The sequence below is a fragment of the Neoarius graeffei genome, chromosome 6, assembly GCF_027579695.1.
Source record: "Neoarius graeffei isolate fNeoGra1 chromosome 6, fNeoGra1.pri, whole genome shotgun sequence".
NCBI lineage: Eukaryota > Metazoa > Chordata > Actinopteri > Siluriformes > Ariidae > Neoarius > Neoarius graeffei.
The window spans coordinates 92,164,918-92,189,261 of NC_083574.1; the positions used below are offsets into that span (position 1 = coordinate 92,164,918).

A 24,344-nucleotide genomic window follows, 5' to 3' on the forward strand; every position below is an offset into this window, starting at 1 on the left:
CTTTATTCTTCATGAACCATTCTTTGTTAGAACAACTTGTGTGCTTAGGGTCATTGTCTTGCTGCATGACCCACCTTCTCTTGAGATTCAGTTCATGGACAGATGTCTTGACATTTTCCTTTAGAATTTGCTGGTATAATTTCAGAATTCATGATTCCATCAATGATGGTAAGCTGTCCTGGTCCAGATGCAGCAAAACAGGCCCAAACCATGATACTACCACCACCATGTTTCACAGATGGGATAAGGTTCTTATGCTGGAATGCAGTGTTTTCCTTTCTCCAAACATAATGCTTCTAATTTAAACCAAAAAGTTCTATTTTGCTCTCATCTGTCCACAAAATATATATATATTTTTTCCAATAGACTTCTGGCTTGTCCACGTGATCTTTAGCAAACTGCAGATGAGCAGTAATGTTCTTTTTGGAGAGCAGTGGCTTTCTCCTTGCAACCCTGCCATGCACACCATTGTTGTTCAGTGTTTTCCTGATGGTGGACTCATGAACATTAACATTAGCCAAAGTGAGGGGGGCCTTCAGTTGCTTAGAAGTTGCCCTGGGGTCCTTTGTGACCTCGCCGACTATTACACACCTTGCTCTTGGAGTGATCTTTGTTGGATGACCACTCCTGGGGAGGGTAACAATGGTCTTGAATTTCCTCCATTTGCACACAATCTGTCTGACTGTGGATTGGTGGAGTCCAAATTCTTTAGAGATGGTTTTGCAACCTTTTCCAGCCTGATGAGCATTAACAAGGCTTTTTCTGAGGTCCTCAGAAATCTCCTTTGTTCATGCCATGATACACTTCCACAAACATGTGTTGTGAAGATCAGACTTTGATAGATCCCTGTTCTTTAAATAAAACAGGGTGCCCACTCACACCTGATTGTCATCCCATTGATTGAAAACACCTGACTCTAATTTCACCTTCAAATTAACTGCTAATCCTAGAGGTTCCCATACTTTTGCCACTCACAGATATGTAATATTGGATCATTTTCCTCAATAAATAAATGACCAAGGATAATATTTTTGTCTTATTTGTTTAACTGGGTTCTCTTTATCTACTTTAAGGACTTGTGTGAAAATCTGATGATGTTTTAGGTCATATTTAGGCAGAAATATAGACAATTCTAAAGGGTTCACAAACTTTCAGGCACCACTGAAAATAATAAAACCAGACAAAATGATAATTTTATTGTGGACTTTTAATGTTATTATTTATTTATTTATTTATTTATTTATTTATTTATTCTCAGAGCAGTCCATGCTATCAGTTGGATACAGAAAGCATTAACTTGGTCCCACTGATAATAACATATATATAATGTAAGGCACCATTACAAGATAATTATTATCAAAATCGAGCATTTTGTGTCAATTTACACAACAGTGTAATCAACTAAACATGTGTGGCTCCTTATAAACAGTCCAAAATACTGAGGTAATGCACTTCTTACTGGAATTCCCAAGACTCCCAACTTGGGAGTTGTGGGTCCTATAAATGCCAAAACAGCAGTCATTGTTTTTGGGTTGGATGAGAATGAGGTTCCTGCATACATGGCTATTATTCACTCAGGTGAGAGCAGCTGATCCTCCATGCAGATTACTAGGCCCACCTAATCCTCCTCAACTCAGCCAAGATGGTGATGTAATGATTGGTGGTATATTTTCCTTCCATTCCAAATGGGACCAGACCACACCTGTCTTTACAGCTGAGCATGGGCAAGCAAAATGCAGAAGGTACATTAGGGCACATTTGGGAAATATGAATTTGTTGAATTATATTAATTTGAAATATAACATTGGTTTAATATATATTCTTTTAATAAGATCACAAATATTTTCTTTTTTTTATTTGCATAAAAGCATACATATAAATTTCTGACTGTATTCATGCTTCTGGGGTTCATTCGAAAGATAAGTAGTTTTTTTTTTTTTCCCCTGGTTCAATAGCTTAGATCTCCGTGAATTTCAACATGCACAAACAATGGTATTTGCCATTGAGGAAATCAACAACAGAACTGATATTCTTCCCGGGGTCAAAGTGGGTTATCGAATCTATGATGGCTGTGGTTCAGTAGAATTAACTACAAGATCTGCCTTGTCCTTAATTAATGGCAATGGAAAGCATAAATCTGTAATGTCTTGCTCCAAATCTGATACAGTTCAAGCAATCATAGGAGAAACAGCCTCCAGTCCATCGATTGCCCTGTCTGCTACTGTGGGACCTTTGTACATACCTGTGGTAAGGTTTAAATTTGCTGTGTAAAAAGTACTTTGTTGTAAATGAAAGAAAATAAATAAATAAATAAATAAATAAATTGTATGCTTTGGAGGGGAAATTAAGAGCATACCTAATAATACAAGTTTAGGAGAAAGTAAATTGTTATTGAAATTGATGTGTTGCAGGTCAGTCACTTTTCAACATGTGCATGCCTAAGTGACAGGAAAAAACACCCAACTTTCTTCAGAACTATTCCCAGTGATTACTACCAGAGCAGGGCTTTGGTTAAGCTGGTCAGGCATTTTGGCTGGACATGGGTAGGGGCCCTATGCAGTGATGATGACTATGGTAACAATGGCATAAATGAATTTATTATTGGAGCCAAAAAAGAGGGAATCTGTATTGAGTATTCCATGGCATTCTTGAGGACAGACAGCAGTGAAAAACTTCAGAAAATAGTTGAAACTATGAAGGCTTCAACTTCCAAAGTGATTGTCGCTATTGTCTCATACTTTGACTTTGGGGTTCTTCTAAAGGAAATGGCCTTACAGAACTTGACTGGATTTCAGTGGATTGGCAGTGAGGACTGGATATCTGACATCAACCCAGATTATGCTCAGTGGCAACACCTTCTGAAAGGATCCATGGGATTTGCGATCCCCAAAGCTCAAATTCAGGGCCTTGGGCAATTTCTGACCAAGATTAATCCTGCTTCTGATGCAGCTATTTACAAAGAGTTGTGGGAGACAATATTTGAATGTAAGCTTCCCACACAAGAAAATACTGAGATGAAACAAATGTGCAAAGGTGATGAAAGTCTTAGTCAAGTTCAAAACCATTATACAGACATCTCAGCATTACGAGTCGCAAATAATGTTTATAAGGCTGTCTATGCTGTCAGTTATGCCCTGCACAACTTATATAACTGTTCAAAGAAAGAGAGTGGAAAAGAAATTTCTTTTGCATGTGCAAACATTACAGATAACAAACCATGGCAGGTCAGGATTAGTACAGTATCACCTCATGAAAATTATGTACCTATTTCGATGATGGAAGAGTTTGTAATGCTTTTTTTTAGGTAGTCAATAAGTTGAAGAAACTTCATTTCACAACTACAGTTGGAGAGGAAGTACACTTTGATGAAAATGGAGACCCTGCTGCAAGGTATGAACTGCTGAATTGGCAACAGGGTAAAAATGGTGAAATAGTGTTTGTTAAAGTGGGCTTCTATGATGGCTCTTTGCAAACACACCTTCAGCTGTCATTGAACAACATCAGTATAGCCTGGGCCCACAACAAAGCACAGGTAAATCACAATATCTATTTGCACAAATAATATTTACAATATATATTTCAGAGTATTGTGTATATAATAAAAATGGTTTTCAGGTTCCAGTCTCTGTGTGTAGTCCAAGTTGTCCCCTGGGCACAAGGAAGGCTGTGCAGAAAGGAAGGCCAATCTGCTGTTTTGACTGTATTCCTTGTGCAGAGGGGGAAATCAGTAATGTCACAGGTATAGCTAATGAATAGTGCTTAAACTTCAATGATGCACACACAATTAAAACCAGTTTAAAAGTTTCATTTTGGTAGTAAACACAAATGGCTGAACTTTTATTCATTTTCTCTTTCTTTAGATTCTATAACTTGTATCAAGTGTCCACAAGAACTGTGGTCCAATGACAGGAAAGACACCTGTGTTTTCAAAGTGGTGGAATTCCTGTCATTTGAGGAAATAATGGGGATCATTCTTGTATCCTTTTCTTTGTTAGGTGTATCTTTTACCATCTGCATTGCTGTAATTTTTTTCAAACACAAGGACACACCAATTGTTAGAGCAAATAATTCTGAACTGAGCTTCTTGCTGCTCTTCTCTCTTATTCTGTGTTTCCTCTGTTCACTTACATTCATTGGTCAGCCTTCTGCATGGTCCTGTATGCTGCGCCACACTGCATTTGGGATCATATTTGTTCTCTGCATCTCCTGTGTTCTGGGGAAAACGGTAGTGGTATTAATGGCCTTCAGGGCGACACTTCCCGGAAATAATGTCATGAAATGGTTTGGGCCTCTACAGCAGAGACTCAGTGTACTTGCCTTCACTCTTGTACAGGTTATTATTTGTGTACTGTGGTTAACAATATCTCCTCCTTTTCCTGACAAAAATATGAAGTACTCCAAAGAAAAGATCATATTAGAATGTAATGTAGGCTCAGCTATCGGGTTCTGGGCCGTGTTGGGTTATATAGGACTCCTGGCTCTTTTGTGTTTTATTTTGGCTTTTCTGGCCAGGAAGCTGCCTGACAATTTCAATGAAGCCAAATTCATTACATTCAGCATCCTCATATTCTGTGCAGTTTGGATCACCTTTATTCCTGCTTATGTCAGCTCTCCTGGAAAATTCACCGTCGCTGTAGAGATATTTGCCATTTTAACATCAAGCTTTGGTTTACTATTCTGCATCTTTGTTCCAAAGTGCTATATAATCATACTGAAACCAGAGAAAAACACTAAAAAGGAAATGATGGGTAAAACACCTGCAAAATGATTTATCTTTGTAAGTTCTCATGATTAGCATGACCTATTCAAATTATATAACCTTTGTAAAGTTGATGTTATAACTTCAGTCAAGACTTTAAAATGCATTAGCATAAAAATGTATAATTTCAGTGTCTGCAGTAAATAAACTGTTCAGCTGACTTTGAAGCACCATTTACATGTAATTAAGTAGAAGAAGAAGAAGAAGAAGAAGAAGAAGCACTACTTTATTCATCACACGCTTGTGAAATTCCTATCTGCATTTAACCCATCTGAAGCAGTGAACACACACATGCACACACACGTGAGCAATGAACACACACACATACCCAGAGCAGTGGGTAGCCATGCTAACAGCACGCGGGGAGCAGTTGGGAGTATTCGTATTTAGAATTAGTATTTAGTGCATAAAATATCATGACATAAACATAGTGTGTTTTAATATATATTTTCAGACAGTTTTCCTTTAAAATGTTCCTTTTCTTATTTTGTCCCCAGCTTAAGCCACAATGTGCCCCTGCTTTTTATACCATAATCTGTGAAATAGAAATCTCAACTAACACACAACATGTCAATTTCCATACATCAAATTTATAAGGTAACTGTTAAATGCCTGAATAATAATAATAAAGATATCAAGGTGGTGTTGTGGTTAGTACTGTCACCTCACAGCAAGGAGGTTTTGGGTTTGAGCCCAGTGGCTGACGGGGCCTTTTTGTGTGAGTTTGCATGTTCTTTGCATGTCTGTGTGGGTTTCTATGTGCTCCATTTTCCACCACAGTCCAAAGACATGTATGTTAGGCAAACTGGTGGCACTAAATTCACCCTAGGTTTGAATGTGGGCATGAATGGTTGTTTATCTCTATGTGTCAGCCCTGCGATGACCTGGTGACTTGTCCAGGGTGTACCCCACCTCTCATCCATTGTTAGCTGGGATAGGCTCCAGCTTGCCTGCAAACCTGTAGGACAGGATAAGAGGCTACAGATAATGGATGGATGGATGGATGGATGGATGGATGGATGGATAATAATAATAATAATAATAATAATAATAATAATAATAATAATAATAATAATAAATTTCCCTACCTCACATCTATAAGTGCACTTTCAATGGTATGAATAAAAGTTGCTGTGTGTATGCAAGCTTAATGACTGGTTTTATATGCTTGTGGTTTACCATTACTTTACAGATATCTGGCACTTTTGCATCTGCCACACATTCAGAAATTGGGCTGTGTCCAACATTCCTGCAATTCACCATGCTACACATACTGTCCATGCAGCTGATAAAACCTTCTTGCATTTGAAGGTGCGTTTGGAGTACCTCCACATCAGACTGTTGTTCTCTTAACATTCTATTTCAGCTATAATCTGAAATAATCAGCAATTTATGCATTATTTTCCAGTTATTTTCTATTTGTTTGTGCACCAAATATGTTCAGAATGTATCCCAGCTCCAACTGGCACTCTGTTTTTACTGGTTCTGGTGGTCAAGCAGTTTGGCTAATTGTAAGAAGGACAACAATTACCAAATATGATCAGAAAATAAATATAGCATTGACACATTTATTATGGCATTGTCTAATGAAGGGAACTGGAAAGTCTTTGCCATCAAATACCACAAGCAAAAATAATGGATGTTTTCAATGACAAAAGCCATTGTAACATCTCAGACATTTCTCCAACAAGCCACAAGAGGAGAACCTCCACTGAATTTGATCCTCTTGTTCTATTTTCACTGTCGCAGTTTGCAATGCTGGAAGGGATGACAGGCATCTCTTTCTGCCTTTCAACCACTTATTTTTATAACAGGTCACACTATTATTAAACAGGGCACTTGGTACACATAATGAATCAATTGAATTAGATTGAACTGAATTTAACTGAAATGAAATGAAGCAAGGCAGGTGTTCCATACTCTGTTCTGACCATTTCTACTTGGCCTATATACAGATTCCCCATTCCTTTCAGAACAGAACTTTTTTTTTTGTTTTGTGGTCCACACATTCAAATGCTTTGGAGTAATAAAGGACGCAGAAGTAAATTTTTTATTCATTTATTTTTTTTCCTGGAACTACTTTGATGTGTCTATTATCCAGTGAATGCTGGCCATTTTATCTCTGGTGCCTCCACAACTTCTAAATCCAGCATTCACAGCTGGTAATTCTTTTTCCATGTATTGCTGCAATCTTGCATGCAGGATCTTTATCATTATTTTACTGGCATGTGAAATAAGTGAAGTTTGTTCTGTAATCTGAGTATTTCTTTTTGTTTCCTTGTCTCATCTTGTCTCGTCTTCTTCCGCTTATCCAGGGCCAGGTCACAGAGGCAGCAGTCTGAGCATGGAAGCACAAACTTCCCTTTCCCCAGACACCTCAGCCAGCTCCTCGGGAAGAACACGGAGGCATTCCCAGGCCAGCTGAAAGACATAGTCACTCCAGTGTCTCCCGGGTCTTCCCCGGGGCCTCCTCCCAGGGGGACATGCCTGGAACACCTCCCCAGGGAGGCATCCAGGAGGCACCCAAAAGAGATGCCTGAGCCACCTCAGCTGATTCCTCTCGATGTGGAGGAGCAGCAGCTCTACTCCGAGCTCCTCCCGAGTGACTGTGCTTCTCACCCTATCTCTAAGGGAGCGCCCAGCCACCCTGTGAAGGAAACTCATTTCGGCTGCTTGTATCCACGATCTTGTTCTTTCGGTCATTACCCAAAGCTCATGACCATAGGTGAGAGTTGGAACATAGATCGACCAGTAAATCGAGAGCTTTGCCTTTTGGCTCAGCTCCTTCTTCACCATGATGGACCGGTAAAGTGACTGCATCACTGCGGAGGTCGCACTGATCCGCCTGTCGATCTCATGCTCTATCCTTCCCTCACTCCTGAACAAGATCCTGAGATACTTAAACTCCTCCACTTGAGGCAGGACTTCTCCACCAACCTGGAGAGGGCAAGCCACCCTTTTCCGGTCGAGAACCATGGCCTCGGACTTGGAGGTCCTGATTCTCATCCCAGCTGCTTCACACTCGACTGCAAACCTCCCCAGTGCATGCTGAAGGTCCTGGTTTGAAGAAGCCAACAGGACAACATCATCTGCAAAAAGCAGAGATGAAATCCTGTGGTTCCCAAACAGGATTCCTTCCGGCCCCTGGCTGCGCCTAGAAATTCTGTCCATAAAGATTATGAACGGAACCTGTGACAAAGGGCAGCCCTGCCGGAGTCCAGCATGCACTGGGAACAGGTCTCACTTACTGCTGGCAATGCGAACCAGACTCCTGCTCCATTTGTACAGGGCCCGAACAGCCCTTAGCAAAGAGCCCCAAACCCCATACTCCCGAAGCACCCCCCACAGAATGCCATGAGGGACACAGTCGAATCCCTTCTCCAGATCCACAAAGCACATCTGGACTGGTTGGGCAAACTCCCATGAACCCTCGAGCACCCTATGAAAGGTCTAGAGCTGGTCTAGTGTTCCGCGACCAGGACGAAAACTGCATTGTTCCTCCTGGATCCGAGGTTCGACTATTGGCTGAATTCTCCTCTCCAGTACCCTGGAGTAAACCTTCCCTGGGAGGCTGAGAAGTGTGATTCCCCTATAATTGGAGCACACTCTCCGGTCCCCTTTCTTAAAAAGAGGGACCACCACCCCAGTCTGCCACTCCAGAGGCACTGTCCCCGACTGCCACGCAATGTTGCAGAAGCGTGTCGGCCAAGACAGCTCCACAACATCCAGAGACTTGAGATACCCGGGGCAGATCTCATCCACCCCCGGTGCCTTGCCACCGAGGAGCTTTCTAACCACATCAGTGACTTCAGCTTGGGTAATGGATGAGTCCACCTCTGAGTCATCAGCCTCCACCTCCTCAATGGAAGATGTGATGGTGGGATTGAGGAGATCCTCGAAGTATTCCTTCCACCGCCCAACAATGTCCCCAGTCGAGGTCAACAGCTCCCCACCCGCACTGTAAACAGTGTTGGCAGAGTACTGCTTCCCCCTCCTGAGGCGCCGGATGGTTTGCCAGAATTTCTTCCAGGCCAACCAATAGTCCTCCTCCATGGCCTCACCAAACTCCTCCCAGTTCCAAGTTTTTGCCTCTGTAACTGCCCGAGCTGCGGCACACCTGGCCTGCCGATACCAGTCAGCTGCCTCAGGAGTCCCAGAGGCCAACATGGCCCAATAGGACTCCTTCTTCAGCTTGACGGCATTCCTTACGTCTGGTGACCACCACCGGGTTCGGGGATTGCCGCCACGACAGGCACCGGAGACCTTGGGGCCACAGCTCTGAACAGCCGCATCGACAATGGAGGCAGAGAACATGGTCCACTCAGACTCAATGTCCCCCACCTCCCTTGGAAGCTGAGAGAAGCTCTCCTGGAGGTGGGAGTTAAAGACCTCCCCGACATTCCCAGCAGACCCTCACCATACATTTGGGCCTCCCAGGTCTGTCTGGCTTCCTCCTCCGCCAGCGGATTCAACTCACAACCAGGTGGTGATCAGTTGACAGCTCAGCCCCTCGCTTCACGCGAGTGTCCAAGATATAGGGCCGGAGATCAGATGAAACAACAACAAAGTCGATCATCGACCTCCGACCTAAGGTGTCCTGGTGCCACATGCACTTATGGACACCCCTATGCTCGAACATGGTGTTCATTATGGACAAACCGTGACTAGCACAGAAGTCCAATAACAAAACACCACTTGGGTTCAGATCGGGGAGGCCGTTCCTCCCAATCACGCCCCTCCAGGTATCACTGTCTTCGCCCATGTGAGCGTTGAAGTCCCCCAGTAGAACGATGGAGTCCCAAGTCTAAGCACCGCTCAGTACCCCTCCCAGGGACTCCGAGAAGGCCGGATACTCTAGACTGCTATTCGGCCCATAGGCACAAACAACAGCAAGAGCCCTCTCCCCAATCCAAAGGCGCAGAGAGGCGACCCTCTTGTTCACTGGGGTAAACTCCAACACATGGCAGCTGTGCTGGGGAGCTATAAGCAAGCCCACACCAGCCCGCTGCCATTCACCATGGGCGAATCCAGAGAAGTGGAGAGTCCAGCCCCTCTCGAGGAGCTGGGTTCTGGAGCGCAAGCTGTGAGTGGAGGTGAGCCTGACTATCTCTAGCCGGTACCTCTCAACCTCCCGCACAAGCTCAGGCTCTTTCCCCCCCAGTGAAGTGACATTCCATGTCCCAACAGCTAGCCGCTGTGTTCGGGGATCAGGTTGTTGAGGCCTCTGCCTTCGACTGCCGCCCAATCCACCCTGCACCAATCCCCTACAGCTACCTTTGTGGGTGGTGAACCCACAGGAGGTCGGGCCCATGTCACCGCTTTGGGCTGAGCCCGGCCGGGCCCTGTGGGCAAAGGCCCAGCCACCAAGTGCTCGCATACGAGCCCTAACCCTGGGCCTGGCTCCAGGGTGGGGCCCCGGCTGCGCCATACTGGGCGACGTCATGGTCCTTGATCTATTGTTATCCATAAGGGGTTTTGGTGAACTGCTCTTAGTCTGGCCTGTCACCGAGGACTTGTCTGCCTTGGGAGACCCTAACAGGGGCGTAATGCCCCCGATAACATAGCTCCTATGATCATTCAAACACACAAACCCCTCCACCACAATAAGGTGGCAGTTCTAGGAGGGGTCTTTTTGTTTCCCTTTGTTGGAATTGTGAAAAAAAAATTATATATATATATATATATATATATATAGAGAGAGAGAGAGAGAGAGAGGCGGCATGGTGGTGTAGTGGTTAGTGCTGTCGCCTCACAGCAAGAAGTTCTGGGTTCGAGCCCTGTGGCCGACGAGGGCCTTTCTGTGTGGAGTTTGCATGTTCTCCCTGTGTCTGTGTGGGTTTCCTCCAAAGACATGCAGGTTAGGTTAACTGGTGACTCTAAATTGACCGTAGGTCTGAATGGTTGTCTGTGTCTATGTGTCAGCCCTGTGATGACCTGGTGACTTGGCCAGGGTGTACCCCGCCTTTCGCCCGTAGTCAGCTGGGATAGGTTCCAGCTTGGCTGTGACCCTGTAGAACAGGATAAAGCGGCTAGAGATAATGAGATATATATATTTACATATTTTTTTTTCCAATCCAACAGCCATTTTGCTAGGTCTTACATACATATCTGTCTGTCTTATAAGCCATCATCTTCCACATTATCTAAAGCCCAGGGAATATCTCATCTCATCTCATTATTCTCTAGCCACAGGCAAGCTGGAGCCTATCCCACCTGACTACAGGCGAAAGGTGGGGTACACCCTGGACAAGTCACCAGGTCATCACAGGGCTGACACATAGACACAGACAACCATTCACACTTACATTCACACCTACGGTCAATTTAGAGTCACCAGCAGTGTTGGGCACGTTACTTTCAAAAAGTAATTAGTTATAGTTACTAGTTACTTTTCCCAAAAAGTAACTGAGTTAGTAACGGAGTTACTTTGTCATAAAAGTAACTAATTACCAGGGAAAGTAATCATTCCGTTACATTTTGTTCCCCCTCAAAAAAAATCAAATTCAATTAGTGTAATCATAATAAAAGTGAATGTTAAATGTGTTTAATGACTGAAATGGACACTTAACAGAACCAATTAGTAATGTTATCTACACTATATTAATATTTTTGTGGGACAATGTGAGATAAGACATCTATCAAATGTAATATATTTTTGTAGTTATTAAAATTATGTTACTAATTACTGGCCACTGACGAGGACAAACGCTTTGTTCCTCGACATAATGTGCATTGCACGTAAACACTCTTGCCTTTTATTTCAAGTAATGAAAAGTCCTGGCTGGATTTCCAGTGTGAAAGCGCAGTGCTGGGCTGACCGCTCGCCATCGCTGGGTCTTCCGATTGAAAGTGCGCAGTAGTGCAGTAGGCGTGGCCTACCTACATATGTTGTCCAAATCTACTCTGATTGGCTTACTGTGCCGTTGTCTCGTGTCTCCCCGCCCCACACGAAAGCAGAGTAAAGAAAGGCTGAACGAGCAGCATGCCAGATGAGAACAGCTTTAATAAAGTAACGCATAGTATTTTATTGTAAGTAACGGGAACGGCGTTATAACGATGTAAAAAGTAATTAGTTAGATTACTCGTTACTAAAAAAAGTAACGCCGTTAGTAACGCCGTTTATTTCTAATGCCGTTATTCCCATCACTGGTCACCAGTTAACTTAACCTGCATGTCTTTGGACTGTGGGGGAAACCGCAGCACCCGGAGGAAACCCATGTGGACATGGGGAGAACATGCAAACTCCGCACAGAAAGGCCCTCGTCGGCCATGGGGCTCGAACCCAGACCTTCTTGCTGTGAGGCGACAGCACTAACCACCACACCACCGTGCCGCTGCCCAGGGAATATTGATTTTCAAAATATTAGGCTGTAGATCAGTTATGGTGTCCTCTTAGGTGTCTTCCATTTTAGGATCCTTCTTGTGCAGTTTTCTGGATATTCCTGTCACCTTTTCTTAATTTGCTCTGTTCCTGTAAGTGACCCTGTAGTTAACAATATAACTGTATCAGATCAGATCAGCAATTAGAATGTTTTATTCCCCTGAGAGAAATTGAATTACTTTTATTAATCTCCACATCAAAAGCCTCAACTTGTGTATTAGATCCCTTACCTACATGTCTATTCAAACAGATAATACCTGAAGTAATTGAACCGCTTCTAAATTTAATAAATTCTACTCTTAGGATTGGCTATGTACCCAAATCCTTTAAACTAGCAGTTATCAAACCCCTGATTAAAAAAAAAACAGCTGTCCAATTATTGGCCAGTATCAAACCTCCCCTTTATCTCCAAGATCCTTGAAAAAGCTGTGGCACACCAGTTATGCTCATATTTACATAGGAATAACATCCTTGAAATGTATCAGTCAGGATTTAGACCTCATCATAGCACAGAGACAACTCTGGTTGAAGTGGTAAATGACCTACTGTTGGCATCTGATCAGGGCTGTGTCTCGCTACTTATGTTGAGTAACCTTAGTGAGGCATTTAATTCCATTGATCATTCCATTTTTCTGGATAGACTAGAAAATGTTGTGGGAGTTAAGGGAAGGGCCCTCTCCTGGCTCAGGTCTTATTTAACTGATCGCTATCAGTATGTTGATGTAAATGGTGATTTTTCTAGACTTACTGAGGTAAAGTTTGGTGTTTCCACTGTTATACTGATGACACACAGTTGTATGCTTCTGCAAAACCTGATGAGTGACACCAGCTGAATAGAATTGAGGAATGCTTAACTTTTAAAAGACTGAAGTACTTATACTAGGACCACATGCAGCTAGAAATAAGTTTTCTTACTCTGGATGGCCTTTGTTTCTTCACGTGCAGCAGTACAAGACCTCGGAGTGATTATTGACCCTAGTCTTTCATTTGAAACTCACATTGATAAAATTACCTGGGTAGCTTTCTTTTATCTCAGAAATATTGCTAAGATAAGAAATTTAATGTCACTACATGATGCAGAAAAACTAGTTCATGCTTTCGTTACCTCCAGATTGGATTATTGTAATGCTTTACTGTCTGGATGTTCCAATAAGTGCATAAACAAGCTCCAGTTAGTTCAAAATGCAGCAGCGAGAGTCCTTACTAGAACTAGAAAATATGACCACATCACCCGTCTTATCCACACTGCATTGGCTCCCAATCAAATTTCATTAAAAAAAAGTTATAGTCCTTCCCGTGCCATGTGGCGCATCGGGCGGTGCCAATCTCTGTTTCCGTAGCCCTTGGCCTCTCGCCTATTACATAGCTAGGGTTATAGTGGGGTATTGATTATAAAATACGACTATTGACCTTTAAAGCACTGAGTGGTCTCGCTCCACAGTACCTGAGTGAACTTCTGGTCCTCTAAGACCTGCCACGCCTACTTAGATCAAAAGGTGCAGGCTATCTGCTGGTACCTCGTATAGTGAAGACTACATCAGGGGGCAGAGCCTTTTCTTACAAAGCCCCACAGTTATGTAACAGCCTTCCAAGTAATGCTCGTGAATCAGACACATTAAGTCTAGGCTGAAAACATATCTGTTTAGTCAAGCCTTTTGTTCATGGTGTTTATGAGGTAAAGGAGTAGATCTGGAGGGTCCTCAGACATAGAGTGTTTTGGTAAACTGGGATGTACGGATGCTGTCAGTCCCCCACTTGCTTGCTCACTCGAGTTTTTTGATGGTGTAGTGGCTGGCTGCTTTATGTCCCGGGGCTCCCTCATGCCTGTGTTACCTTCTGGCTCTACCCTTTTAGTTATGCTGTCATAGTTAGTTTTGCTGGAGTCCCTGCTTGTACTCAGTGCAATATGTATACTGTTCCTACTTATTCAGATGACACTGGGCATACCTAACAACCGGTGTCCCCCCCCCCCCCCCCCCCCGCCAATCTGTCCTTCTGAGTTACATGTCAGTCCTGGGATCGAGATGCTGACCTCTTCTGCTCCTCGGACCTGCCTGATCCATCCTGGTGCCCTGTGTCTGGTTGGAGTCTCATCACATCTCAGGGTGCTAAGGGGAGCCATGTCATTACGTCGCTGTATACGTCAGTTACATTGCTGCGTTTGCATAAACCTTGGCACGAACATCAAAGCAACAACAAGACAGAGAAGAAGCAGCAACAACAACAATAATTTTTTTCTGTCAGTAAGAACATCTTGCTGACATTATATTATACATTCATTGAAAGTGTTTTAGCTTTTTCTATATGCTGCTGGTATTACTCCATTACTGTACAGGATAGGAACCGCCTGCATAATATTGTCAAGGTGTGTTCTAAGATTATTGGACTTCCTGCTTGCCACCTGAATACTGTGTATGAGCAGCAGGCTAGCGGCCTGGCTAGTCGAATTCTTAAGGACTCGACTCATGCTTTGTTCCCGGCATTTGAGCAGCTGCCATCTGGTCGCAGGTTCTGCTGTCCAGCCTGTAAGACCCAGAGGAGGAGAGCAACCTTTGTTCCAAGTGTTATTCTCCTCCTGAACTCTAAGAAGTCTAAGACAGTTACAATAACGTAAGTCTTCTGTACAATACTCTAGCGCAATATCACATGTCCTGATGTGCAATATTACAATATCACCTTGTCACTTTAACTACAATGTCACTCTAATCATATTGTCACTTTAATTTTATCCACACTTCATTTTATTTATTTGCCATATTTTATATGCTACTTTTTTTTTTTTAACTTTGTTACTGGCAGCAGGCCTGCCATTGTACATTGTACATAATACGCTGTTTGTTTGTTTTTTTGCCCACCCACTTTTGTGATTTTATTCTTTTTGTGATTTTATTCTCTTGCTCTTATTTTAATGTACCGCTCTTCACCCTTCTAATTGCCCTTCGGGGATAAATAAAGTTTTGTCTGATTCTGATTCTCTCTGATTCTGAATAATGGATGACTTCGCGTTTGTACAGCTGCTGCTTCTCATCGCTTAAAAATGGCGACCTTTCGCAGTCTTGCTATTGTTGTTGGTCTTAACAACTCCGCCCCTCCCGCTGACATAAGTGGTTCTTTCCTCTGGCCCAGCAAAGAGTTGGTGCTAGCCTGGAACCGTTTTTTCTGGCCCCAGAGCCAGTTCTTTGTCAGTGGAAACAGAAAACCCGGTTCCAAACTAAGCACTGGCTCCAAACCAGCCCTGGAACTGATTTGGTGGAAAAGGGGCAAGTGTCTTGCACCTACTGGGAAATTTGTTGGAGGATAGGTGATGAGCTTGGGGTGCTTCAGCAAGGCAAAAATGGGGCAGATTTTTGTTTGTGAAGAACACATTTATCAAGCCATGTGCAAGGATATCCTTGAAGAAAACTTGCTTCCTTCTGCTCTGATATTGTTGCCTAACTCTGAGGATTAGGTTTTCCAGCAGCACAATGCTCTATGCCACACAGCCAGGTCAATGAAGTTGTGGATGGACGACCACAAGATCAAAACCCTGTCATGGCCAGCCCAATCTCCAGACCTGTACCCCATTGAAAACCTCTGGAATGTGATCAAGAGGAAGACGGATGGACACAAACAATCAAACAAAGCTGAGCTGATTAAATTTTTGCACCAGCAGTGGCAAAATGTCAACCAGTAGCAATTTGAAAGGCTGGTGGAGAGCATGCCAATATGCATGAAAGGTGTAATAAATGGCAAGGATATTCTACTAAATATTGAGTTCTGGACTAATGCTTAGTTCAAACATCAGTATTGTGCTGTTTAAAATTGAATATGATCTTGATTTCTGTGCATTATTCAAAGTGTGAAAACACTTCATCTTTTTTTTGTGATTTTGACCAGTTCTAATTTTCTACAATTAAATGCTCTAAGTGACAAAACTTTCTGGGGAATTTGGGGATGATGCTGTCAGTAGTTAATGGAAGAATACAAAAACATGTTCATGTTCCTCAAACACATACCTATATAGTAAAACAGAAAAACTGAAAATTTTGGAGTGGTCTCCTGATTTTTTCCAGAGTAGTCTATACTATCTGTTGGATAAAGAAAACATTGACTATGTCCCAATGATTATAATTGATAATAACATGAATATAAAGCAAAGCACTATTAGAAGTGGCTTATTATCAGAATAGAGCATTCTGGATCGATTTACACAGCAGTGTAATGAACTAAAAATGCATGGCTCCTAATAAGCAGTGCAAAATACTGAGGTAATGCAGTTCTCATAGCCACTCCCAAGGGTTTGGTCAACTTGGGAGTCGTAGATCCTATAAAAGCCTAAACAGCAGCCATTGCATTATGGGTCAGATGAGAATGACGTTCCTGCATACATGGCTATTATTCACTCAGGTGAGAGCAGCTGATCCTCCATGCAGCTTACTAGGCCCACCCAATCCTCCTCAACTCAGCCAAGATGGTGATGTAATGATTGGTGGTATATTTTCCATCCATTCCAAATGGGACCAGACCACACATGTCTTTGCATCTGAGCCTGGGCAAGCAAAATGCAGAAGGTACATTAGGGCACATTAGGGGAATATGAATTTGTTAAATTTTATTAAGTGGAATTATAACATTGGTTTAATATCCATTCATGTTAATAATATCACAAATATTTTCTTTATTTATTTGCATAAAAGCATATGATATATAAACTTGTCACTGTATTCATGCTCATGGGGTTTATTCAAAAGATATGTAGTTTTGTTTTGCTGGTTCTATAGTTTAAGACTCCGTGAATTTCAACATGCGCAAACAATGGTATTTGCCATCGAGGAAATCAACAACAGAACTGATATTCTTCCTGGGGTCAAAGTGGGTTATAAAATCTATGACAGCTGTGGGTCAGTAGAAATAACTACAAGATCTGCTTTGTCCTTACTTAATGGCAATGGAAAGCATTCATTGAAAATGTCTTGCTCCAAACCCGATACAGTTCAAGCAATCATCGGTGAAACATCTTCCAGTCCCTCGATTGCCCTGTCTGCTACTGGAGGACCTTTGCAAATACCTGTGGTAAGACTTCATTTTTCTGTGAAAAAAGTTGTAAATAAAAAAAAATTAAATCTCATGGTTTTGATTGTAAATTAAGACCAAGTCTAACAATGAAAGTTAAGTAGAAAATAAATTGTTATTGAAATCTATGTATTGCAGGTCAGTCACTATGCAACGTGTGCATGCCTAAGTGACAGGAAGAAATACCCATCTTTCTTCAGAACAATTCCCAGTGATTATTATCTGAGCATAGCTTTGGTTAAGTTGGTCAGGCATTTTGGCTGGACATGGGTAGGCACTGTATGCAGTGATAATGACTATGGACACAATGGCATCAATGAATTCATTGTTGCAGCCAAAAAAGAGGGAATATGTGTTGAATATTCCATGCCAATCTTTAGGACAGACCCCAGAGAAAAAATTCTGAAAGTAGTTGAGATTATCAAGGCTTCAACCTCCAAAGTGATTGTCGCTTTTGTCTCATACTTTGACTTTGGGGTTCTTTTAAAGGAAATGGCCTTACAGAACTTGACTGGGTTTCACTGGATTGGGAGTGAGGACTGGACATCTGATATAAACCAAGCTAGTTCTCAATGGCAGCATCTTCTGATAGGATCCATGAGTTTTACAATCCCAAAAGCTCAAATCAATGGCCTTGGGGAATTTCTGACTAAACTAAATCCAGTGTCTGATGCAGCTATTTACAAAGAGTTGTGGGAGACAATATTTGAATGTAAGCTTCCCACCAAAGAAAATGCTGAGATGAAACTCCTGTGCAAAGGTGATGAAAGTCTCACTGAAGTTCAAAACAGTTACACAGATGTTTCAGAATTACGAGTCGCAAATAATGTTTACAAGGCTGTATACGCTGTCAGTTATGCCCTGCACAACTTATATAACTGTTCAAAGAAAGACAGTGGACAAGAAGCTCACATTTCATGTGCAAACATAACAGAGAGCAAACCATGGGAGGTAAGTATAACAAGAGATTATTGTGAAAATTATGTCCTTATATCTATGATGGAAGAGTTTGCAATGCTTTTTTAGGTAGTCAATGAGCTGAAGAAACTCCATTTCACAACAGCTGGAGAGGATGTATATTTTGATGAAAATGGAGACCCTGCTGCAAGGTATGAACTGATAAATTGTCAACAAGGTAAAGATGGTAAAATAGTGGTGGTTAAAGTGGGCTTCTATGATGGCTCTTTGCAAACACACCTTCAGCTGTCATTTAACAACGTCAGTATAGCCTGGGCCTACAACAAATCACAGGTAAATCTCAGTATGTATATGCACAGATAATATGTGCAATATGTATTTCAGAATATTGTGTATATCTAATAAAAATGCTTTTCAGGTGCCAGTTTCCATGTGTAATCCAAGTTGTCCCCTGGGCACAAGGAAGGCTAGGCAAAAAGGAAGGCCAATCTGCTGTTTTGACTGTATTCCTTGTGCAGATGGGGAAATCAGTAATGTCACAGGTATAATGAATCATGGTTAGCTTCAATGTTTCACACACAAAACAGATTTAAAAGTTTGATTAGGGTAGTAAACACAAATAGCTAAAATTGCTATTAATTTGCTCTTTCTTAAGATTCTATAACTTGTATCAAGTGCCCACCAGAACTGTGGTCTAATGACAGGAAAGACGCCTGTGTTTTAAAATTGGTGGAATTCTTGTCATTTGAGGAAATAATGGGGATCATTCTTGTATCCTTTTCTTTATTAGGAGTGTCTTTTACCATCTGCATTGCTATAATTTTCATGAAGCACAAAGACACACCAATTGTTAGAGCAAATAATTCTGAACTGAGTTTCCTGCTGCTCTTCTCTCTGACTCTCTGTTTCCTCTGTTCACTTACATTCATTGGTCAGCCTTCTGCATGGTCCTGTATGCTGCGCCACACAGCATTTGGGATCATATTTGTTCTCTGTATTTCCTGTGTTCTGGGGAAAACAGTAGTGGTGTTAATGGCCTTCAGGGCTACACTTCCAGGAAGTGATGTTATGAAATGGTTTGGGCCTCCACAGCAGAGACTCAGTGTACTTGCTTTCACTCTTGTACAGGTTATTATTTGTGTACTGTGGCTAACAATATCACCTCCTTTTCCTGACAAAAATATGAAGTACTCCAAAGAAAAGATCATATTAGAATGTAATGTAGGCTCAGCTATCGGGTTCTGGGCTGTGTTGGGTTATATAGGACTCCTGGCTCTTTTGTGTTTTATTTTGGCTTTTCTGGCCAGGAAGCTGCCTGACAATTTCAATGAAGCCAAATTCATCACATTCAGCATACTCATATTCTGTGCAGTTTGGATCACCTTTATTCCTGCTTATGTCAGCTCTCCTGGAAAATTTACTGTAGCTGTAGAGATATTTGCCATTTTAACATCAAGCTTTGGTTTACTATTCTGTATATTTCTTCCAAAGTGTTATATAATCATAATGAAACCAGAGAAGAACACTAAAAAGGAATTGATGGGTAAAACACCTGCAAAATGATTTATCTTTATCGGTTCTCATTACTGACATGGTCTATTCAAATTATATAACCTTTATAAAAGGGATGTTCTAAGTTAAGTGAAAGACTTTAAAATACATTAGCATAAAATGTTTAATTTCAATGACTGCAGTAAATAAACGGTTATGCTGATTTGCAGACCATTTACATGTAATTAGTATTTAGTGCATAAAATATGATGACAGAACCAAGGTATGTTTGAATATATATTTTCACACAGTTTTCCCTCTAAAATATTCCTTTTCTTATTTTGTCCACAGCTTATACCATAATCTGTGAAATAGCGATCTGAAATAACACACTACATGTCGATTTCCATACATCACATCGATAAGTTTACTGTTAAAAGCCTGAATAATAATAATAATAATAATAATAATAATAATAGTAATAATCACAAATTTCCCTACCTCACATCTATAAGTGCACTGTCAAAGGCATGAATAAAAGTAGCTGTGCATATGCAAGCTTAATGACTGGTTTTATATCCTTGGGGTTTACCATTACTTTACAGATATCTGGCACTTTTGTATCTGTGACACATTCAGTAACTGGGCCCTCTCCCAACATTACTGCTATTCAGCACACTACACATACTGTCCATGCATCCCATAAAACTATCTTGCTTTTGAAGGTACATTTGGAATACCTACAAATCAGGTGTTTGTTTCCCAATAACATTGTCCTTTAGGGCTAAAGAGAAAGACTCTCTTCAGCAATTATTTTTGTCTCTGTACATGGTTTTCAGAAACTCACTCATCAGAATGAGTCTTAACAGCAACATAATGAAGAGCTTCTTTGCAATGCACGTTCCTGATATAGGCCTTAGTAGTTGCTAAATCCAGTCAAGGAGATCATATGACATTCTTTTTTTTTTTTTTTTACCAAAAAACAATGAAATATGAAGTGTTTAAAATATGTTAAAATATTGTATTGCCATTAAGATATACATATGTAATGTGTTAATTAATAATGAAACTATTTTACATATTGGAATTTTTTTTTTTATTCCAAGCATGTTTTTTAATTAAATAAATAAATGTTCACATAAAAGAATAAGCAAATACTAAACTAAATACCTAAGTAAATGTGCTCTCAGTACCCGCTCATTTCACTGTTGCTCAAACATACAGTCAGGATTATGTCAACTGTTATCCACAATGCTGAGTGGCAATGCTCTCCCTTATATGTGCATGTGCGCAGAGAGAGAGAGAGAGAGAGAGAGAGAGAAGTTTTAATCTGTGTGTACCTAAGGAGACTGAATTGACTTCTTTCTCTCTCTCTGTATATATATATATATATATATATATATATATATATATATATATATATATATATATTAGTGCTGTCAAAAATGTCGCATTATTAACGCGTTAACTTGACTCAATTTTAACGGCAATAATTTTTTTATCGCGAGATTAACGCTCTGTGACATGATGTAGGTTTTTCATAAGCTTTTGAAACTTCCAGGAACTTGGAACATAGACTTTGCTTAGAAAAACGATAGCAGCTAGACTGTAATGCCGCGCCCCGCACAGCCAGAGTCCTCTGCCCTCCCCCCAAAGAACCAGCATGGGCAGGGCGCGCTAGCCCCGCGCCTCGGGACGAAGAGCCACAGTGCCCGGCTTAGGTTTCATTTTCCCATCGGCAGCTCCAGCCCGACTTTGCAGTGGCTGTGACAAGACATGTTATGCTCTGCAATAAAAAAAAAAAAAAACATTGGTACAATGCAAGCCCATTCACTTTTTTATGCTGATAAGAGAATTACAATGCTTTTTCATGTGACAAAAATGTGCAATTAAATTGCGATTAATCGCGAGTTAACTATGACAGTCGCGACATTAATCGCGATTAAATATTTTAATCGCTCGACAGCACTAATATATATATATATATATATATATATATATATATATATATATTTTTTTTTTTTTTATTTATTTATTTTTTTTTTTTTGAGAGAGAGACAAAGATACAACTTTATTAATTCTTGTGCCAGAAGTCACTCCATAACAATACAATATAATTTAAAATAGAACAATACAAGCTGGAGGGGAGGGGAAAAAGTAAGTAATAATAACTGTGCAAGAAATAAATGCCTAAAAAACAGTGCCTACCAGAACAACAATCAAAATACTGTAAGTTACCTCAGGGGAATAGAAAAAGCAAAAAACAGTGACCCAATGGTTAGCACTGGAACAGTAGAAATAAGCTAAGTTAAGTAAGAAACTAACCTAATGGTGAAAGTAAATATTGCACATACATTGGGGAATATTGCTTTGTGATCTCAGGGCCTGTAGTCCAGGGGCGTGTTTAAAAAAACAAAACAAACCCTTCTTACCTTCTCACCAAGTTTGATTTGAATTCCAGTTTTCCTGCTGTAAACCAACAACATGTTATCCACCTCTTTAAATCACCAAGTTCATTGTCTTCTTTGACAGAGCATGGCAAAACTGCTCTTCTCACATCACTCTCATCTAAAATTAATCTGAAATACACTATATCGCTCAACTACCAACCCCAGCTATCCCCCATAATGCATTGCAGTAAACAAGTGATGACATAGTTATGCTTGGGGGCTATTCAACCTCCTTAGGTACGCACAGATCAAAACCTCTCTCTTGCGCGCATGCGCACACTCTCACAAACACACACACACAATGTTAAAGGTGCAGAAATGTGTCTCATTTATGACACTAAATGAGATAATCACTCACTTAAAGGAATTCAATTTGATTAAAATGTGGTGATATCAATGTGACATTCCGATATTCATATGTGAATCCAGACCACATTGAAATACATTCATAATGTTTTTCATATATTTATTTGATAATTAACTTGATGTACTTGCAATGTAAAAGAAACATAACTGAACACCGGCAGCAGATTAAACATCACTTTCCCCCACTGACTGTGAGAGTCCCTTGGAGGTGCATGTGTATTCTGTGTATTCAGCTGTGAGTGAGTTTCTCTTTGTTTTGAACGAGTTGTCCGGGTCTCTTGTAAATTGAGAGCAAACTAATACCCTGTCCACACTAGGGATTTTGTACCGATACGATACTACTTCCCCTCCTAGAACTGCCACCTTATTGTGGTGGAGGGGTTTGTGTGCTTGAATGATCCTAGGAGCTATGTTGTCGGGGGCATTATACCCCTGTCAGGGTTTCCCAAGGCAGACAGGTCCTAGGTGACAGGCCAGACCAAGAGCAGTTCACCAAAACCCTTATGGAGAAACCATCAAGGACCGTGACATCGCCCGGTATGGTGCAGCCGGGGCCCCACCCTGGAGCCAGGCCTGGGGTTGGGGCTCGTATGCAAGTGCTTGGTGGCCGGGCCTTTGCCCATGGGGCCCGGCCAGGCTCAGCCCGAAGAGGTGACGTGGGCCCGACCTCCTGTGGGTTCACCACCCACAGAGGTAGCAGTAGGGGACTGGTGCAGTGTGGATTGAGTGGCAGTCGAAGGCAGGGGCCTCGACGACCTGATCCCCGGACACAGCAGCTAGCTGTTGGGACATGGAATGTCACTTCGCTGGGGGTGAAAGAGCCTGAGCTTGTGCGGGAGGTTGAGAGGTACCGGCTAGAGATAGTCGGGCTCACCTCCATGCACAGCTTGGGCTCCAGAACCCAGCTCCTCGAGAGGGGCTGGACTCTCCACTTCTCTGGAGTCGCCCATGGTGAGCGGCAGCGGGCTGGTGTGGGCTTGCTTATAGCTCCCCAGCTCAGCCGCCATGTGTTGGAGTTTACCCCAGTGAACGAGAGGGTCGCCTCTCTGCGCCTTTGGATTGGGGAGAGGGCTCTTGCTGTTTTTTGTGCCTACGAGCCGAATAACAGTATAGAGTATCCGGCCTTCTTGGAGTCCCTGGGAGAGGTACTGAGGGGTGCTCAGACTGGGGACTCCATTGTGTTACTGGGGGACTTCAATGCTCACGTGGGCGACGACAGTGACACCTGGAGGGGCATGGTTTGGAGGAACGGCCTCCCCGATCTGAACCCGAGTGGTGTTTTGTTATTGGACTTCTGTGCTAGTCACGGTTTGTCCATAACGAACACCATGTTCGAGCATAGGGGTGTCCATAAGTGCACGTGGCACCAGGACACCTTAGGTCGGAGGTCGATGATTGACTTTGTAGTCGTTTCATCTGATCTCTGGCCCTATGTCTTGGACACTCGGGTGAAGAGAGGGGCTGAGCTGTCAACTGATCACCACCTGGTGGTGAGTTGGATCCGCTGGCAGAGGAGGAAGCTGGACAGATCTGGCAGGCCCAAACATATGGTGAGGGTCTGCTGGGAACGTCTGGCCGAGCACTCTGTTGGGGAGGTCTTTAACTCCCACCTCCGGGATAGCTTTTCCCAGCTTCCGAGGGAGGCGGGGGACATTGAGTCTGAGTGGACCATGTTCTCTACCTCCATTGTGGATGCAGCTGTTCGGAGCTGTGGCCGCAAGGTCTCTGGTGCCTGTCGTGGCGGCAATCCCCGAACCCGGTGGTGGACAGCGGAAGTAAGGGATGCCGTCAAGCTGAAGAAGGAGTCCTATTGGGCCATGTTGACCTCCGGGACCCCTGAGGCAGCTGATGGGTATCGGCAGGCCAGGCATGCTGCAGCTCGGGCAGTTGCGGAGGCAAAAACTCGGAACTGGGAGGAGTTCGGGGA

The 24,344-nt window shown here is 42.2% G+C and overlaps 2 protein-coding genes across 2 annotated transcripts; both read left to right on the top strand.

Moving 5' to 3' along the window:
* The first annotated feature begins 1,989 nt into the window (after positions 1–1,989).
* LOC132887579 (extracellular calcium-sensing receptor-like) lies at positions 1,990–4,768 on the top strand. Its single transcript, XM_060923044.1, has 6 exons — positions 1,990–2,074; positions 2,168–2,247; positions 2,412–3,224; positions 3,305–3,532; positions 3,616–3,739; positions 3,861–4,768. Exons 1-6 carry the CDS (start codon positions 1,990–1,992, stop codon positions 4,766–4,768), a joined length of 2,238 nt encoding a protein of 745 aa, XP_060779027.1.
* An 11,722-nt stretch (positions 4,769–16,490) lies between these two features.
* On the top strand, positions 16,491–19,673 carry LOC132888417 (extracellular calcium-sensing receptor-like). Its single transcript, XM_060924468.1, has 6 exons — positions 16,491–16,690; positions 16,901–17,192; positions 17,331–18,147; positions 18,223–18,443; positions 18,529–18,652; positions 18,766–19,673. The coding sequence occupies exons 1-6, from the start codon at positions 16,491–16,493 to the stop codon at positions 19,671–19,673; spliced, it is 2,562 nt and encodes an 853-aa protein (XP_060780451.1).
* The last annotated feature ends 4,671 nt before the right edge of the window (positions 19,674–24,344 follow it).